The sequence below is a fragment of the Neopelma chrysocephalum genome, unplaced genomic scaffold, assembly GCF_003984885.1.
Source record: "Neopelma chrysocephalum unplaced genomic scaffold, ASM398488v2 Primary Assembly neopelma1_96827, whole genome shotgun sequence".
Lineage (NCBI taxonomy): Eukaryota > Metazoa > Chordata > Aves > Passeriformes > Pipridae > Neopelma > Neopelma chrysocephalum.
The window spans coordinates 507048-527619 of record NW_020925471.1 but is presented as its reverse complement, the minus strand read 5'-3'; the positions used below and the strand labels follow the sequence as shown (position 1 = coordinate 527619).

The 20572-nt window shown below is 43.7% G+C and overlaps 1 protein-coding gene across 1 annotated transcript in view; it reads right to left on the bottom strand.

Annotated features, from left to right (window-relative positions):
- LOC113960652 (ubiquitin-associated protein 1-like) overlaps nucleotides 1-20572 on the bottom strand; it is a 43569-nt gene that overhangs the window by 7954 nt on the left and 15043 nt on the right. Inside the window, exon 3 of the mRNA XM_027670319.1 lies at nucleotides 12080-13003. Within this exon, the coding sequence (XP_027526120.1) occupies nucleotides 12080-13003 (924 nt within the window). The remainder of the gene's footprint in view (nucleotides 1-12079; nucleotides 13004-20572) is intronic.

Genomic DNA, 20572 nt, shown 5'->3' with positions numbered 1-20572 from the left:
TTCTGGTTATTCTGGTTCTGGATTCCCATAAGTCGAAGGTGGGATGCCATCCCTCGCAGGGATACGTGAGAGGACCCTCTCCCAGGGGAATATCCCCTCTGGTCTGGTCTGGTTTTGTTTGTATTTGGCCAATTATTGTTTATTTTGAGGGAAATAAGGTTGTCTTGTTTGTTTTCGGAAAAGTTATTGTGTGCCTGATATATCCTGCTTACCTTGAAACATCCAGGAGCACATAGTTAAAGGTATTATCATGCTAAGAATTGCTATGTGAGAGGTAGTGCTGAAGAGTTAACTATAAGCACACCACTTTGGATAAGACCTAGAATTAAGATTTGTCCACTTAGCAACTGTTGGTTATATGTACAAGCCTTGTGTACCAGATATAAGGTTTGCCTCCCCGACAGACAAGGTTGGGTCAGAACCACTGTGCATATTGTAGAAAAGAGGGACACTGGAAGCAAGAATGCCCTGAATTAACAGGTGGAAATACAGGCACAGGAGGGGCTGTTGTTGCTTACAGTGTACTGAGTGAAGGGGGGGGCCAGCAGGTCAGTGCCTAGGGGACCTGCTGGTAAAAATTAAGCTGGGGGAAGAAAAAGAAGAATTAGATTTTCTAATTGATACTGGGGTTACATTTTCTGTTTTGAATCAAAACTTAATACCTAAAAGTGATAAATATGCTTAAGTCATGGGTGCCACTGGCCAATCAGAAAAGCTTTCTTTTGAAACCCCTAAAGTTCAAAATTGGAAAACAAATGGGAGTGCATCAGTTTTTGTATTTACCAAATTTATCCAAACCCGTATTGGGCAGAGACCTACTAGAAAATTTGGGAACTGTAATAGAATTCAAACAAGGTAAAACTGAATTTAAGGTAAAGGAAGAACAATTAATAGCAGCTCTGAGTTTAGCAATGAGCTATGTGGAGCCAAGCCAGGGTAATTCAAATGTCAATCAAATTTCAGATCAGGTATACCCAGGAGTTTGGGCTATTGAAACACCAGGAAAGTCGAAAAGGGGAGTTCCCATTCAAATAGAATTACAGCCAGGAGCAAACCCAGTAATTAGGAAGCAATATGCACTGAGGCTAGAAAATAGATAACTTCTTGGAACTAGGACTTTTGTAGAGTGTGAATCAATTTTCAACACCCCAATTTTACCAGTCAAGAAGCCAAATGGAACACATAGGTTGGTTCAGGATTTAAGAGCAGTAAATAAAATAGCTAAAACATACATGCAGCTGTTGCAAACCTATGTATCCTATTAACAATATTAAAAGAAAGTCTAATTTGGTTCACAGTATTAGACTTAAGAGAGGCCTTTTTCTGCCTTCCCTTAACACAGGAAAGTCAAAGGATATTTGTCTTCAAGTGGGAAAATCCCACCACAGGAAGGAAAACTCAGCTCATTTGGACAGTGTTACCTTAAGGGTTCAAAAATTTTCCCACAATTTTTGGGAATCAATTAGCTAAAGAATTGGAACAATGGCAGTCACCACCAGGAGAGGGTGTACTTTTATAATATGTGGATGATCTATTGATTGTTACTGAAAAACAAGAAGAATGTGTCCAATGGACAGTAAACCTCTTAAACTTTTTGGACTTAAATGGTTATCGAGTCTCTCAACAGAAAGCTCAGCTGGTCCAGGAGAAAGTCATGTACCTGGGATATGAAGTATCGAGAGGACAATGATCTCTGGGGACAACAAGAAAGGAAACCATCTGCCAGACATCGAAACCACAGATGGTGAGAAACCTTCGAGCCTTTCTAGGAATGACAGGTTGGTATTGTTTATAGATATATCAGTATGGGCTAATTGCAAAGCCTTTATATGACCTGCTGAAAATAACTAAGGGCAACCTAGTCTGAACCCCTGAAGCAAGTGGAGCCTTCAAACAACTGAGGCGAGAACCCATAAGGACTCCGGCGTTGGGATTGCCTGACGTAATGAAGCCCTTTTGGTTGTTCTCACATGAACAACAAGGAATGGCTCTGGGGGTCCTGGCTCAGCAACTGAGGCCGCACAAAAGAACAGTAGCCTACTTCTCCAAGCAATTGGACGAAGTAAGCAAAGGATGGCCTACCTGCCTAAGGGCAGTAGCAACAATGACCATAAATCTAGAAGAAGCCAGGAAATTTACAATGGGACAGAAAATGACTGTGTTAGTGTCCCACACTGTGTCTACAGTACTGGAACAGAAAGGAAATCATTGGCTGTCACCCTCCCAGTTTCTGAAATATCGGGTAATCCTGGCTGAATCAGATGACATAACCATTCAGGTGACTAACATTGTTAACCCAGCTTCATTCCTAGAACGAAGAATCTTGGCTGCACCTGTCGTGCACGACTGCCTGGAAACCATTGAAGCAGTGTGCTCCAGCTGCCTGGACCTTAAAGAAGAACCACCCCTGGATGCAGAAGACTGGTTTACCAATGGCAGCAATTTCATAAGACAAGGTGTGAGGATGGCTGGGTATGCAGCGACCACCACTACTGAGGTAATCAAATCAAATCCTTTGCCCGCAGGAACCTCAGCCCAGAAAGCAGAACTGATGACTCTCATTTGAGCTTTAGGATTGGCAGAAGGAAAACAAGTTAACACCTGGACTGACTCCAAATATGCCTTTGGCATAGTTCACGCTCACGGAGCAATTTGGAAAGAAAGAGGACTTTTAACTCTTCAAGGAAAAGTTGGGAAATATGCTGAAGAAACTCTACGATTACTAGAAGCTGTACAACTCCCCTCTCAAGTGGCAATTATGCACTGCCAAGGACACCTGAAAGGTAACACTGTCCCAGAAATAGGAAACAGAAAAGCTGATGCAGAAGCTGAATTAGTTGCTGCAAGAAGTAAAGAACTACCAGTAGCAGCTTTAGTGCTAGAAGAACTAGACACAGATCAACAGGCAGAATATCAGGAAACAGATTATAAGTGGATGCATGAAAATGAAGGTAAGCTGTTAGACAATGGGTGAGGTTAACTAAAAACAGGTCAGTTAATACTATTAGAAAAATTAGTATGGTAATTTGTAAAAGTAAAACATGATAAAACTTATTGGGGCTTAGACTCACTCTATTAGCATTTAAGGACCAGAGTAGCAGGACCAATTTACCACAATAGAGCAAGTCACATCCCAATGTGAACTTTGTCTGAAATACTGGAACAGAAATACACCAAGGGGCAATAAGCAAAGGGCATTTCCCAGGTGAAATTTGGCAAATTAATTTCTCTAAGCTCCCAAGAAAAGGGGGGGGGTCCTGTTATCTCTTAGTTTTGACTGACACATTTTCTGGATGGCCTGAAGCTTTCCCATGTAGAACAAATGAATCAAAAGAGTGGTTAAAATCTTGTTGAATGAGATTATACCATGGTTTAGAATGCCTAAGAGCATCTCTTCAGGTAGGAGTTTACACTTTTGTGCACGAATTGTACAAGCAATAAGTAAAGCACTAAAAATCAATTGGCAACTGCATATGCCCTACAGACCCCAAGCAAGTGGGCAAGCAGAAAAGATGAATCATCTCATTAAGCAACAATTTGCTAAAATATGTCAAGAAACAAATTTTCATTGGTATCAAGCTTTACCTATTGCTTTAATCAGGCTAAGGGTCAAGCCGAGATCAAAAGAGAAACTGAGTCCATTTGAAATTCTATTCGGCAGATCCTACATGATGCAAGCTGTAAATAGTGAACTTTGGATCAAATTGGTAATCAGTATGTGTATGATTATGTTATGGCTGTAGGAAAACAATTGCAGAAAAATGCTATGGTATTAGAACACCAACCCAAGCAGCCTGATTGTAAATTACATCCATTTAATCCTGGTGATTGAGTATATGTTAAGAATCTTTCAGGAGAACCACTACGAGAGAAGTGGGATGGACCCTACCAGGTGCTGATGACCACCTTCACAGCGATCTGGGTGAAAGAGAAACCCACATGGATCCACTACTCTCGAGTCAAGAGGGCTCCAGAGGAAGCGTGGACCTCGGGAGAGGAATCATCTACTCTCAAGCCTTCTCAATGCTGACCTTTGGACTGATAAGTACACTGGTGTTAGATCAAGCCCTTGCCCAGAACTCATTATGGTCTCAGGCCTATAATGGAGTCTCTGATCTATTATTTTATTTACAACCAGATCTTCTGCTTCAGCCAGCCCAAATGAACCAATACAATGCATCTGTTATAGTCCTCCAAGGAATGAGGGTACTGAATAATTGGTAAAATCCTGATACCCCATACGATGCAAGTGTTTTAATAGGCACAGGTTAGATGGTCACCCAAAATTGACATTACTGTGAAAAGTAATTAGTGCCTGATTAATGTTGGCACACCTTCACTCTAGATAAATCAGTTTCTGTGATGTGTCAGTGGACATTCAGGGAAGGAAATATAACCAGGAGATTTCCAGCTACCAAATCTCCTACCACCCCATTGACTAAGACCACCACCAGTTCTACAACTCCTTCTTTAACCTGTGAGAGCGTCCACAACTTAACTTTTGCTGGACCTTACATAATTAGACAATCAAATGAGCAGAAGCTACTGTTAGATCCCACATATTCACTGAAAAGAGTTCAAATAAACATTCAAGTAAACATTTCACACATACAAAAAGACTGTCAGCCCTATATTCAGCAAAGTCAAGAGGGCTGGAATGCATGGTTTGGCACAGGATTAGGTGACCTAAACACCATAGACCAAGAAGTGTTAGTGAATAAACTAAGTGCCATCACTTCTGATCTGAGAAAGCTTAAAGTCCCTTTAAGATCATCTTTGCTCACTTTGGCAGAAACACAATCATTGGCAGTCAGATTGTTGACCAAGATTGCCGACTATGCTGGCAGCACCAATAAAAGGTTTGCACTTGCGATCACTCACTATCAGTGCTGCCAAAGAAAAGACCATCTTTCCTATCTTGACATTAGGAGCCATACACCAAAACGTAATTATCAGACCCATAGGCCATAATGTTTGGGCAAGTTACGATCACACCAAGAAAAAGTGGCAGTCAGTCAGTACTGAGGCATGCATTCCTAAAGGACAATTAGGATATATCTGTGAAAATGCTGTAGTAGAAAATGAAGATTTATGCTTAGATACTGAAGATAGTGTGTGTACCTTTGAAATGCTTCCCCATGCTAAAATCCAATCACAAGTCTATTACGCAGGAAATGGATGTGCATGTGTTAGAATCTATTGTGTTAATTTTACCATAGATACTTGTCATGAAGTAGTGAGTGGTACTAATTTTTGTTTTACTAAAATAATAGGCTGTGATTTTAACTATACAATTTCAATAACTACTGAGCAATTAATTGAAAATGACTATTTGTTGTATCATGATGTACATAAATTACAAATAGGGATAGACATAAGTCTTTCCAAAAGATGCTTGAACACCCGGATATAGAAAAGATGGTGCAAGAGGTGAATAAAACACAAAGGTAGAGCAAGTAGGAGAACATCATTGATAGGACATCTTTACAGGGTACTCCCCTACAGCATCACAAGTGTTTCACTATTTGATACATCCAATATTAGTTTTAGTAGCCACCATGATTCTGCTATCCCTCTTAAATGCCTGGCTGTGGTACAAATTAAGTACCATAGTTGAAAGGATGCAGATAATGTGGGCAGTGATGCATACCTATCAAAACCCATTAGAACTTGATGAAAGAATTCGTAAGTTATAAGTAAAAGGGGGGATTGAAACAGGAACCAGGCCTAGAAGAGTTAACTGAGATATCTTGGCCTGCTAAGAAACCTCAAAACCTGTTTTGCTAGAAGAACATTTTAGGAGCACTGGTTAATATCATGTTCTGTTCTGCTCACTGGACCAAAGGCCTTATTATAGAAAGAATAGGAGTAGTACACACACACAGTAATAAATTAGGTAAACTAGACGTTTGAATAAGATCTAGAAGGCCCAGAGCCAGGATTTTGCAAGCTTGAAGAATTCAGGTCACCTAATTGAAGAGGTCAAATTGAGGAAGACGTCCATGGCGACCACCAGAGGGATGAAGGCTTGAGCAGAAGACCCCCACAGTAGAAGACTGCACATGTCTGGAAAGACTCTGCCCAGAGACTAGCCTACTTATTAATATGTATAATAAATGATGTAACCATGTATCTAAAGTGTATAAAATGGCTTAGTTTTGCACTTGCAAGTCGAGCAAGTTTGTCCAGCGCGAGCTGACTTGCTCCCAACATTGAATAAACAAATACCTTGCTGCTTAAAGATAAAAAAGTCTCTGAGCAGTTTTTCGGGCCGATTTTTCGGATTCACCTGCATGCATCATGCTACTGCAGCGATATATATTTTGTACCCCATTCTCCTGCAACTAGATTTCTTTAAATGCATCATACTAATCGGGTATCTGATCAGCTTTGTTTAATTCCAACCTGTTGACTTCACTAGCCATTTCTCCACTCTGCCAAAGCTGCAAAAAGCAAACTAGTGAGCTTCAAAAAAACAAAAAACCCAAACAAAACCAACCAACCAACCAAAACCAAAAAACCCTAAACACACAAAAAAAATCCCACCAAAAACACTCTGAGGAGAAGGGACCACCCAGAACAGAATCAGTGCAGTCTCAGAGTAATCACAAGTTTATTTCCATCCAAAGAACCCTAGATCCAATTCACTGGTAAAGCATAAACTCCAGTGGTAACTCCAAATGCAAAGTTACAATTTCTAGCCTTGTGAGAAAAAATTTCTATATAAAAATCACTGTGGAATACACTGGGACATATAATTGTCCCAAGGCTTTCTAAAAAGGACAGGCTTATTGTGGTGTAACCTTGAAGGGACGCATGACCCTTCTGCTTCCAGTCACAGAAATGACTGACTTCCTTCTATCATTTTCACATTCTGAGGAGTTTTGTTACATTTACTTCAATTTCCAACAATTTCAATTTCAAAAATTTGTTACATTTACTTCCATTCAAATCATGTTCAAGAAACGACTGGACGTGGCACTCAGTGCTCTGGTCTGGTTATCAAGGTGGTGATCAGTCAAAGGTTAGACTCGAACTGAGAGGTCTTTTCCAACCTAAATGATTCTGTGATTCAATTTCTTGCAACTCAGCTGTCCTTTTCCAGCCACTGGGACCATATTGTGGAAATATGAAACAAGTACATTCTGAAGTCTTGGAATTTAAACAGAAAGAACTAGTTCTGTTGGCATACCTATTTCTTGGTTTGCTACTTTCAAAGTAGAAACAGTTTCAAATGAAGATCTTTATTATTTTTGTTTATTGGTTTGTATCTTTCCTTACAGTATTCTTGAGAATATACCTTCCCTCTTGGTCTTTAATAAGTTTTAATGCAGCATAGAGATTTGAATAGTTAGAGTGAAAATGTGATCATCTGAATGCCCATCTATCTAGTTGTGAGTGATCTTTCATGTTAGTCCCCAGAGATGTGTCATACCTCAAAATTTCACCTCTGAGCTACATACAATCATACAATCACCTCTGAAACCTGTGATCTGTAGCAGGAACAGTGAGCAGTTGCTCAGCACACTGCTGCTTCTGCCAAAGTTTACTGTATTAAATTTGTTCTAGTCATCAATAAACAACAGTTCTGCTGTGCTCTGTGTCCTAGTTAGAACAGCTGGGACCAATTCATCACTGGATGGGTGTAACCCAAACCTGTGTATTCTATAGCCTTCCATGCCATTTCCCAGAAACTGTTATCAATAGAGCATTTACACCCTCTGCCCAGAGCAGCCTGACTCCTCAGGTTATAACCTAGGCATTAAGAGGCCTGCGAGATAGGAAGATGTTCCTGTCCTCATGCCCTTTTATGGAACTCCCCGCTCTGAGGGAAGGACTGAGCATTCCTGCCTGAACTGGAGAATATATAAACTTGGGGTTTTGGAACCTTTTTACCACTCGTGGGATCCAGAGGAAGACTGCAGCTCACCGCTCTCAACCAGACTGTAGCTCACTGCTCTCAACCAGACTGCAGCTCACCGCTCTCAACCAGACTGAGACCACCACCCTCGACTGGACTGCAATCACCACTTTTTGACCACACTGCAACAGCTCTCCCACCAGCAGGTTTTTCCCCTCCCCCTTTACTTTGGACTCAGGGTGGGGGGGCCAAGGAACACCACTTTTGTTCATGCCCCAGGGTGCTGGGTTATACATTTGGGTTTTGTGGGTTAAAACCAATTGTCTGTCTGTATAATCGTACTTATTGTATCATTTTAATAAATTGTTATTCTGACTTATAATCTCTCTTTTGAGTTGAGTTCATTTCCCCTGCTGGTTAACTTTTAAACCAGCACACTCTGACAAACACGAGTTGTCAGAATATTGTAATTCGCAATTAATAATGCATTTACCTAAATCTAAAAAGAGGCGAGAGAACAACAGGAGAGCAGCTGTGTCACTTGTTTCAGAGCACATATCTACAGTATGTCAGTAAGGCCACAGAATCACTGAAGCAGCATTTATATTGGACAGAAGCAACCAGATTATTTTAGAGCCAGCTAGAGGATTTGACTATACAGCTTTTACTAGGCTTCATGAGTGTTTTTATCCAGATCTTAGGTTCTTTTGGGAAAAAAATATCCACAAGCTTACTGATGTGCTGATTTTGGCTGGGGTACATTTAGCTTTCTTCACAGTACCTAGTATGGGGCTGAGCAGTGCTTGCACAGCATCAAGGCCTTTTCTGCTTCTTATACTGCTCTGCCAGTTATTAGGCTGGGGGTGCACAAGAAGTTGGGAGGAGACACAGCTCTGACATCTGACCCCAACTGACCAAAGGGATATTCTATACCATATGGCATCATGCTCAGTGTATAAAGACAGGGGAAGAAGAAGGAAAGGAGGGGGACATGGAGTTATGGCATTTGTATTGCCAAATAATTGTTATGCATGATGGAGCCCTGCTTTCCTGGAAATGACTGAACAGTTGCTTGCCCCTGGAAAGTAGCAAATTAATTCCTTGTTTTGCTTTGCTTGTGTGCACAGTTTTTGCTTTCTCTGGTAAACTGTCTTTATCTCAACCCATGAGTTTTCTAACTTGTACCCTTCTGATTCTCTCTCCGATCCTGCTGGTAGGGGAACAAGTCCTTTTTGGCGCCCAACTTGGGGATGAAAGGGTTCAAGATAATGACAGATTTGACTGGAATGTGCTAGGTCAAAGTTGTAGCTGTTTATTCTTGGCAGGCTCCTGTGTTTGCCATGGGCTTGCTTGCCTGACTGTATATTAGAGTCTAGTAATCATCGGTGGCTGCTTTTTGCTTTCACTGCTGATGTACTGCTTATCACCTCATTGTATTGTGCCTAGGAACATTTTGATAACAGCCATGGTGATGTGCCTGGGCTGGCAAATGGCCAGGGCATTGCTGCTGTTCCTGTGCTGCTGTACTGGACAGGCTGGAACTTCAGTGTGAACTTGAGTCGAAGGGACTGTGACCTGTGGATGAGTACATGCAGGAGCAGAGATCCACCTGCCACCTGTGGAGGAGCCTCACACTGGAGCATGTGGATACCCAAAGAAGGCTGTGATCCCATGAGAAGCCAGCACTGGAGCAGGCTCCTGGCAGGACCTATGGAGAGAAGAGCCCATACTGGAGCAGGTTTGCTGGCAGGATTTGTGAACCCATGACGGACCCACACTGGAGCAGTTTGTGAAGAACTGCAGCCCATGGGAAGGACCCACATTGGAGAAGTTCAAAGAGGACTGTCTCCTGTGGGAGGGACCCCACGCTGGAGCAGGGGAAGCAGAGATTCCCTTGCAGCTCATGGTGAGGCAGCTGTGCCCCTGCAGCTATGGAGGACTATGATGTGACTATACTAATGGGGGACTCTAGTAGGAACCCCTTGTTGCATCCAGGGGAGGAGTTCAATGCAATGTTGAACCCTATATCCCATCCTAAAAGGACCAGGGGTGGAGATTGTAATGGATATACCTTTAAATTGTTGTCAGCCACGATTTGAGTTGTATGTTACAGGAATTACTATAACAGGAACCACCCAAACCAATGGAGGAGAAGCCTTACAAGCAGCATTGCAAGTACAGCAGTGACCCGACCTGAGCTGGACGTGGTGCCCACTAACTCCAAGCAACACACCACCTCTCCTGTCCTGAGTGACCACCAGAACACGTGGAGCTAAAGTCATGGACTAAATGAACTCAAAGGACATTTTGTGGACATTTTTCAAGGGTGGTCCATAGACTAAGGGAATGATATCTGTGTATTATATCAAGGAATGGAAATGGGGGGGGTGGTTAATGAAGTTGTATTGGATAGTGTAGGACCTGCACACGATGTAAATGGTATGGAATAAGGGGTGGAATGTGCTGGTTTGGGCTGGGATAGAGTTAATTTTCTTCACAGGAGCTAGTATGTACTAGTATGTTTTGGATTTGTGCAGAAAACAATGTCTATAACATAGAAATGTTTTTGTTATTGCTGAGTAGAGGTTGCACGACATCAAGGCCTTTTCTGCTTCTTGTACTGCCATGCTGAGGAGGGGACTGGGGGTGCATGGGAGGTTGGGAGGAGACACAGATAGGTCTTTATATACTGAGCATGATGCCATATGGTCTGGAATATCCCTTTGATCAGTTGGGGTCACCTGTCCCAGCTGTGTCTCCTCCCAGCCTCCCATGCACCCCCAGCCCCCTCCTCAGCATAGCAGTACAGAAAGTAGAAAAGGCCTTGGCTCTGTGCAAGCCCTGCTCAGCAATAACAAAAACATCTCTATATTATCAATCCCGTGTTCAGCACAAATCCAAAACACAGCCCAATACCAGCCACTGGGAAGAAAATTAACTCTACCCCACCCAAAACCAGGGCATCAGTATATAAAAACAGGGGAAGAAGGAGGAAAGTGGGGGACATGTGGAGTTATGGCATTTGTCTTCACAAGTCACGATTGCACATGATGGGGCCTTGCTCTCCTGCAGATGGTTGAACACCTGCCTGCCCATGGGAAGTAGCAAATGAATTCCTTGTTTTGCTTTGCTTGTCCGCACGGTTTTTGCTTTCCCTAATTAACTGTCTTTATCTCAACCCATGACTTTTCTAACTTGAACCCTTCTGATTCTCTCCCTGATCCCGCTGATAGGGGAGTGAGCAAGCAGCTGTGTGAGGCTTGGTTACTGGCTAGGGTTAAATCACAACACTTACTCAAATTTCTGCTCTTATTCACAAAGACAATAACTGGCATGAAGTTAAGTGTCCCCAAAGTAATTTTGGAACTCGCTACAAGTCAGAAAATGAAACATCAGACTCCTGTCTCAGAGCTGTACAGCCACCAACTGTAGCATTAGTGATCCAAGATGATCCTCAAGACTGCTTTTGGTATCCACAAAGCAATCCTTCCTCCCTCCTTTACAAGGAAGAGGATAAATACCAGGTTTCAGACCACCATCATTTTCATCCTTTTAAAAGGTTATATTTTGAAAGTACCTCAGGAAGAAAATAAATAAATTAAATGTTAAAAAACAACAACAACAAAAAAACCCACACACACACAAAAACCAAAAGACAATTCTTTCACTCCAGGTCAAGTGTAAGCACTTTTTCTCCCCTGAATGACACAGCACATGTGTTTCTTTAATCTGTGATTGCTTCTATTCCTTGAAAAGCCTGCATTTCCCATTATTTCCAGCAAACATATAAGCAAGCCAAGGAACAAATCTAGTAGATATTTAATTCAAAACCTAAGACCAGTTCAGAATCTTATATATCTCAGTTGGATAAGACAAAACGCTGGACTGTACAAAGATCTCATATGCTTAGCTGCTTAGCTCAATAGTGTGCAACTATGAACAAGTACCAAAAAGCTGAAAGAAAAGTCACCAGAATTGGTCTAAAAATATCAGATATGGGGGAACTTGCAGAGTAATAATCTGAGGTTCAGAACTGCCAACATGAAGACCTGTTTAACTGATCAATTTGCAACATAAATGAAGAGGAACTACCACATGTGATCTACACATCTCTCCCATTAAATGAACCTAAAACCACAGGACAGTTTAGAAGCAACATCTGCCTCTGCACCTCCACATCTCCCCAGCAACCCCAATTCTAATCCACTGCATGTTTACCATAGTTGTTGTGCTTTGAGATGATTCTTCTTCTGTACAAACTGTTGATGCAGCCAGGGAAGGTAGCCTGGATGAAGAGGATAATGTTGATGTCTCCATGCCACTGTCCTCATTTACAGCAGAAAGACCAACCAGATGGTGTCCATTCAATTCATTGGCTTTATTCTGAGTGCAGGTCTGCAAAGAACTGAGCAAAGCACCATTGCAGAGACAGGTAGTGTTGTGGAAAGTGCTCATGAGCTTTGATGATTTTTGATCACTCTCATCAGAGTCAAGTTTAGGAAAGGACAGGGATTTGATGTTGCTCGCTGAAGTGATAGGGGACGGGGACACTTTGGTAGACAAGGACATCTTTTCACAGTTTCCCAACTGTGGTAAAGTGATAAAGCCATTGGGTTTGTGAAGGGGTTTGAAGTCCAGCGTAGCCCTTTCTATGGATGTCAGAACTTTCTCATCTTGCAACACAGACTCTCCTTTGGGCAAAGTATTATCTAATAGCTGGGCAACAATTGGCCCAGTAGTACCAACATGAATTTCAAGAATATTTTTTAATTCCTCCTTATCATTGATAGTTTTTAATTCCAGTTTGTCAAAGGGGTCTTCTTCACATTCAAAATCAGCTGGGTTGAAGTCTGCTTTTGGATGAGGTGGACTGAGAACCTTTTGCTTCACAGCACTGCTGTTGGCTGGCGTGGGAGTAAGAATATTATTGTGCTGCAGGCTAGCAAGGATGGGGTTAATAGGAGGAGGCATGACTTTAGGGCAAGGTCCCTCTGAGAATGCCAATTTGGTGATGTCCTCTGGAGCCACTTTTGAGTCTGCTAGCACTTCTTCTGCCTTGTGTTCAGCTTCTCTCTGGGCAGCTTCAATTTTTTTGATATCTTCAGCCCACTCAATTGTTTTCTTTTCCAGTGAGAAGTCATACTGGCCAGGGGTGAAGGGGAAAGGAAAGGAGAAAAAAGATAAATTATAAGGATCATAGTCACTACTTCTAACAGCAACATAAGTAACGTAGAATAAGAGTTACATGAATTACAATGTGTAGTGGGTTTCTGTGGCTGGGTTTTGGGAGCGGGGGGGCTACAGGGGTGGCTTCTGTTAGAAGCTGCTAGAAGCTTCCCCTGTATGGTGGAGCCAATGCCAGTCAGCTCCAGGACGGACTTCCTGCTGCTGGCCAAGGCTGAGCCAATCAAGAGTGATAGTAACGCCTCCGTGATAACATATTTAAGAACAGAAAGGTATTGTGCTGAAAGAATTCCAGCCAGGGAAGAGTGGAGTGAGAACATGGGAACAACAAAGTAGACACCAAGGTCAGTGCAGAAGGAGGGGCAGGAGTGCTCCAGGCGCCAGAGCTGTGGCCCCCTGCGGCCCGTGGTGCAGACCATGGTGAAGCAGCTGTGCCCCTGCAGCCCATGGAGGACCATCAGGGTGCAGAGACCCACCTGCAGCCCATGGAGGAGCCCATGCTGGAGCAGGTGGATGCATGAAGGAGGCTGTGGCCCCGTGGGAGGCCCAAGATGGAGCAGGGTCCTGCCAGAGACCTGCAGCCCATGGAGAGGGAGGCCCACGCTGGAGCAGGTTTTTCCCGGGTAGGACTTGTGGCCCCTGTGGGGGACCCACGTCGGTACAGCTCATTCATGAAGGACTGCACCCCATGGAGGAGTGACCCATGGGACAGCAGTTTGGGAAGAGCTGCTGCCCGAGGGATGGACTCACACCAGAGAGGTCCATCAAGGACTGTCTCCCATGGGAGGGACCCCACGGGAGCAGGGGAAGGACTCCTCTCCCTGAGCAGTGGCAGAAAAAACAACTGACCATAACCCCCATTCCCCATCCCCCTGCACTGCTGGGGGGGAGGAGAGAGAACATGGAAGGAAGGAGGGGTGGTGGGAAGGTGTTTTTAAGACTGTTTTATTTCTCTCTCTTTGCCTCTTATCCTGTTAGTAATAAATTTAAGTACTATCCCCACTTTGAGTCTGTTTTGCCTGTGAAGGTAATCAGTCACTGACCTCTCCCAGCTCTTATCTCAACTCATGAATCTTTAGCTGTTTTTTTTTCTCTCCTCTGTCCAGTTGCAGAGGGAGAGTGAGAGAGTGGCTTTAGTGGGTACCTGGCATCCGGCCAGGCTCAACCCACTACACCATGGACAGGCATCAATTTTTCCCAGCATATCTTGTCTGTAGGTTTACAGACTGGCAAAACTAAAAGACCTCAGAAGTAGTTCCTTTAGTCTCTAGCACCAAACTCTGTCTGTAGTCTGGATTAGAATATCATATTTTGCCTCCTTCCTACATTTAGTTTTGCTATAGAGCTACTGATCATCCCAAGATCAGTTTCACAGCCCTCCCACCTTCTCCCCCCAAGACAACAGATATAGCAAGGGCAAGTCTACTAGATAGACAATCATACCCAGATTTGGCACCACTGAACTACCTTCTGTCCACAAGTTCCACAAGTCATTCAAGACTACAGCAGAGTATTTTTGCATCCAAAGAACAATACAATATTACTCAGTTACCCCTAAAATATTTCTAAGGGACTTGATATTATAGTTTTATACCCACTAGTTTAAGAGGTATTCTTACTCCAGTGCCAGTGGCTCACCAGTCAAAGGGGATATACTGGCTACAGTGATGATGACAACTACCTGCAGTAGCAAAATTTGCTGCAGTTACTGGCATGACAGGATCTCACAAACTTTTCTCATTTAACATCAGCTCCTTCAGGGACAGGTTAGCACAGGAAGCCATTTGTAAGGTACTCACTACCAGTTTACTGGTCACAGTAGCGGCCTGGTTGAGAGGACAAAATTCTGAACAGACAAAATCTACTTAAAGCTTTAATATCTTAATAAGAATGAACAGCCTCAAATGCTCTTTAAATAACCACAAAATGTTCAGAGAACACAGGCTACAAGCTAAGTCTAAGGCATAACCTACCTGTGATTCACAAGAAGTCATAAAATACCCTTGCCAGGATAATGGCACATAACCGAACAGGAGTGCTCTTACCATGGGACTGCTAGGTCATACAAATTCCTATCTCTAAAGAGCAACAAACCAGCAAGGCTTGCTAGGCCTCTACTAAGCTTTTCTGGGACTCACTATGTGTTGCGCCACATCCTATCCTATAGCAGGCTCCAGTGGGATCATAGAGACCTGTTGTCTCAACTGCATAAAAGTTTTCCATTCCCTTAGCTCTAAGACTCCAAGAAGTGTGTTACTCAATTTATCAGCAAGGCAATTTTGAAAAACAAATCACTGGCAGAAGTGCTGAGCACTACTCGTTACACATTCTTTGTTGTCTGAGCAGAGCTATCAGGGTTTTTGTGTGTATGTGTGTATATGGTTATATACATAGACCAAAACTGACCAAATATTTTTTTATATTAAAAAAGGGGGTATTTATATAAAAATATATGGCTTTGGGCAATTTTGCTTCCCTGCACTTTTATTTTTTTAACAGTTCTCACTACAGCTGTAAAAAAAGTCAAATTGCACTGCAAGATGCATACTCTACATAGTCACATCCTATTATGCAGGGTGCTGCAGTCCAATTGGGCATACTATACGTGAGCCTCAGCTTGGCAGGAAAATAGAGACTTAGCACAATGAAGCCAGCAATAGGACATTAGTCTCCTTTAGCTCTCCCACACCACCTTAACTGGGTGGAAATATTTGTATTAGGACAATTGGGTAATCATTTAATGGTTATAATGAAAAAGCCATGATGTAGGGTAATTGAGATAGTCAGCTCTCCAGTGGATGAGTTGCAGGGCAGAAAAAAAAAGATAAAAAAAGAACCATCTGTCACAACTGAAATTAAAACAATCATCAGTTTGGACTGACCAAGGAAAATCATGGATCCAAACAAGAAAACATAGTTCAATTAGACTTCTTGTATCACAGCCTGCATTTGGAGATTAGATTTTCAACATATACACTAAAGCAATTGATTTTATACTACTATGAGTTTATTATAACAGAGACATGCTCCTCAAAGACCTGGAAGCCATCCATGTACCAAGCTGTAACCTGTTTGCCCTACAGCTGGAAAAGAATTCCCACTCAGAACTGCACAGAAAACAAGAACTGAAAATTTATTTCTTCCTCCCACTATTGTGAGAACACATAAAATATGGTCATAGAAACACTTGTTACCCTCAAACAAGATTCTGCAAGCATGCCATAGCATGGGTATATCAGTTCTTAGCATTTTTCCTCTTAAAAATGCTACTCAAATTTAATCAATCATGGCTAGGCTTCGCGAACGAAGATTTGGGAAGGGCTCTACCCATTTTTCATGCAAGCGCGTTGGTGGCTAAAAAGGCCAATACGAGAAAGGCAAGTCCGGTTGCAAAAGACACAGCAGAAAGACTCCTTAGATGGTATATTCTGCAAGGTTCGATTCTTTCTGCGTTGTCTTTTCTCCTCAAGAGTGATCCTGCGTGCCTTCTCAAAAGCATCAGCAGCGTTATAAATGGTCTGTCTCCAGGCCTCCCGATTAGAGGCCAGAGTGGACCAGTTATGGTGATCAATATGCCCGAGGCTGAGTTGTTGCTTCAGGGAGTCCTTGTATCTTTTCTTTGGAGCTCCTCTCTTGCGGCAGCCAGTGGCAAGTTCACCATAGAGCAGGATCTTAGGGAGGCGGTGGTCCTTCATCCTAGAGATGTGCCCTGCCCAACGCAGTTGCGTTCTCAGGAGCATGGCCTCAATACTTGTGATTGCTGCCTGTTCGAGAACAGATGTATTGGTCACATAGTCTGACCAATGGATGTTAAGGATTGTACGGAGGCAGCGTTGATGGAAGCGTTCTAGGAGACGCAGGTGGTGGCGGTAGATGACCCATGATTCGGAACCATATAAAAGAGTAGACAGCACTATGGCTCTGTAAACACTGATCTTGGTGCTTTTCTTCAAGTGTTTATTACGCCAAACTCGTTTATGAAGTTTTCCAAAAGCACTGTATGCCTTCGCTAACCTATTGTCTATCTCCCCATCAATCTTACCATCTGAGGAGATGAGGCTGCCTAGGTAATTAAACTGTTGGACTGAATTGAGTTCTGACTGGCCGATGGTGATGTGGGGACGGTGGGGGACTTCCTGAGGTGCAGGCTGATGGAGAACTTCTGTCTTCTTTAAGCTGACCTCCAGCCCAAAGAGCTCAGCAGCCTCTGCAAAGCAGGATGTTAAACGCTGCAGAGCTGCTTCTGTGTGGGCAACAAGGGCGGCGTCATCAGCATAGAGCAGCTCCCGGACAAGATGGTTTAGGGTCTTAGTGTGGGCCTTCAGTCGCCTTAGGTTGAATAGGCTTCCATCAGTACGATATCGAATGTAGATACCGTCCTGATCATCGAGGTCTGCCGAGGCCCTTTGAAGCATCATACTGAAAAAGACTGTGAATAGGGTAGGAGCGAGAACGCAGCCTTGTTTCACACCATTCTTTATTAGAAAGGGCTCAGAAAGTGTGTTGCCATATCTGACTTGGCCGTGCTGATCCTCATGAAATGAGATGATCATTTTAAGGAACTTGGGGGGACAACCTAAACGTTCCAAAATCTGCCAAAGACCTTTTCTGCTCACAGTATCGAAAGCCTTGGTGAGGTCGACAAAGGTTACATAGAGACCTTTGTTCTGTTCCCTACACTTCTCTTGCAGTTGTCTGAGAACAAATATCATATCTGTGGTGCTCCTGTTGGCTCTGAAGCCACACTGACTTTCAGGTAGAATTTCTTCTGCTATAGCGGGTATTAGTCTGTTCAGGAGTATTCTTGCCAAGATTTTGCCAGCAATGGAGAGCAGAGTAATACCACGGTAATTTGAACAGTCTGATTTAGTACCTTTCTTCTTATACAAGGTGATGATGACTGCATCACGAAGGTCTGAAGGTAGTTCGCCTAGTTCCCAACAGCGCACCACAAGCTCATGAAATTTAGCATGGAGTGCAAGGCCCCCATGTTTCCAGACTTCAGGTGGAATTCCATCAACCCCAGCTGCCTTGCCGATTTTCACCTGCTGTATGGCCTTGAGGGTTTCTCCTAGAGTGGGGGCAGTATCCAATTCGTATTTCACCGGTTGTTGTGTGATGGACTGAATTGCTGAGTCTTGTACTACACGGTTGGTACTGAAAAGAGTCTGAAAGTGTTCAGACCATCTATTCAGAATGGAGGTTTGATCTGTCAGAAGCGTTTGACCATCTGCACTGAGTAGTGGGCTTTGGACTTGGTATGTAGGCCCGTATGCTGTTTTCAGGGCCTCATAGAATCCTTTGTGATCCCCTGTATCTGCACATAGTTGAGTTTTTGCAGCTAGATCGGTCCACCATTTGTTCTGGATGTCACGGAGTTTCTGTTGGAGCTTGCTGCAAGCAAGACGAAAGGCTGTTTTTCTAGCGTGACAGGAAGGCAGTGCAAGATGTGCTTGGTGGGCGGTTCTCTTCTTCCTCAACAATTCCTGGATTTCTTGATTATTTTCATCAAACCAGTCCTTGTTCTTCTTGAGGGAGAACCCTAAGGATTCTTCAGAGGATTGCAGGATGCTACTTTTAATATGCTGCCAAATTGTTTCGGGAGAGGAAACTGCAGAATCTGTGGAATGGTTATCAAGCTTAGTTTGAAGGTTTGCCTGGAATCTTTCTCTTACTGTGGCTGATTGGAGATCGTTAACTTGGAGTCTTCTCCTTGGGATACTGCCCCTCTTGGGTTTGAATTTGAGATAAAGGTTGAGTTTACAGCGCACAAGCCGATGGTCTGTTTGACATTCTGCGCTGGGCATCACGCGGGTATGGAGGACATCGCGGACATCTCTCTGTCGCACCAAGACATAATCAATGAGGTGCCAATGCTTAGACCTGGGGTGCATCCAGGTTGTCTTCAGACTATTTTTCTGCTGAAAGATAGTATTGGTGATGGTGAACTGTTGCTCCGCACAGAATTCTAGCAGAAGTCGACCATTATCGTTGCAGTTTCCAACACCATGCTTGCCTAATACTCCTTTCCAGGCTTCAAAATTCTTACCTACTCTGGCGTTGAAATCACCAAGGATAATGATCTTATCATCTGCGGGCACCTTTTGGGTAAGACAGCGCAGGTCAGTGTAAAATTTATCTTTTTCAGCAGGGTCAGCTTGGAGAGTTGGGGCATATATACTGAAGATGACAACGTGTTGCTTGTTGTTTAGTGGAAGGCGTAGGGAGATAATGCGGTCAGAGTGACCTGTCGGCAGATTTTCGAGTCTAGGGACAATGGAGTTTTTGATCATGAAGCCGACACCTGAGAGATGTTTTTCGGTTCTGGGCTTACCTGACCAGAAGAGTGTGTAACCGGCACCATGTTCTCTGAGGCTGCCTTCCTCGTGAAGGCGAACTTCACTGAGAGCAGCAATGTCGATGTTGAGACGACCCAGTTCATGGGCAATTAGGGCAGAACGTCGCTCAGGACGACCACTATTGGCAGAATCGAGCATGGTTCTGATGTTCCAACATGCTAGATTTAATTTGAGTACACCTTTGGAGGCAGGTGCATGCCTTTGACTTTTGCTCTTTGTGCGACCGCATTGGAAGAAGATGCCCGTCGGTCTGCGGTTAACCAACCGGGTGAAGGTGGAGATGAGCTTTGTTTAGGCCACCTTTTCTAGGCCCCTCTCCGAGTGGAGCAAGCAGTGCTGTCCTTGAAAAGGCTGCTTGGTCGTTCAGGGTGCTGCCCCAAGAGACTCTCATCTCCGTCAGTCTCAAATGACCAATATCCTGAGCCGCCTGTATGCAGGGTTGAGTCTGCGGCTCCCAGTGCATCTTTCACCTACCGTTTCGACCCTCGCCCGTCGCTACAGGACTTTTTGCATGTGGGTAAAGCCTTCAAGCCTGCGCAATGGATTTTTTAGGTGAGATGCAGTATGCGCGGAACTGAACCCACCCTTTAATCCTGAGGTTCATCTGCCAGGGCCGAGCAAGCTTGGACGGTGGCAGCGAGGTCCTCAGGACGTAGGTTTGATTAGAGTGACCTTCTCTGAGATGGATGGCCTTCCAGGGCTAAGCGAGCTCCATCTGCCCGGGTTTGGGATGAGAGTTGTCCTTCTCCTAGGATGACTGCCAGAAGGCTAATGAGCTCATCCTGCCCTGGGATGTAGTTTATCTGGTCCTATGGTTTTGACCTGTCTGGCATGGGCGACCCTACCGAAGGCATGAACCCTCGCCAGCATAGCTCGCAACCACACAGGGGTACATAGGCTACGTTCCTGTTAGAACGATTTGGACAAGTCTTTTATTTCCAGTAACAACCCTTTGTCCTGCCCACTCTTTCAGGTTGTAACAGAGCAAAGCAAATATATCCAGAACATGCCAAACCTGGGCAGTAGCCGCAGGAGAGCCAAAACGAAAGAAATAAATAGACAAACAAACAAACAAACAAACAAACAAACAAACTGACCAACCGTTCTGGCCCCCGTACCTGTCCAGGGCTGAGGTACCTTACAAGGCCCCAGCCTGGCCGGGACCCCC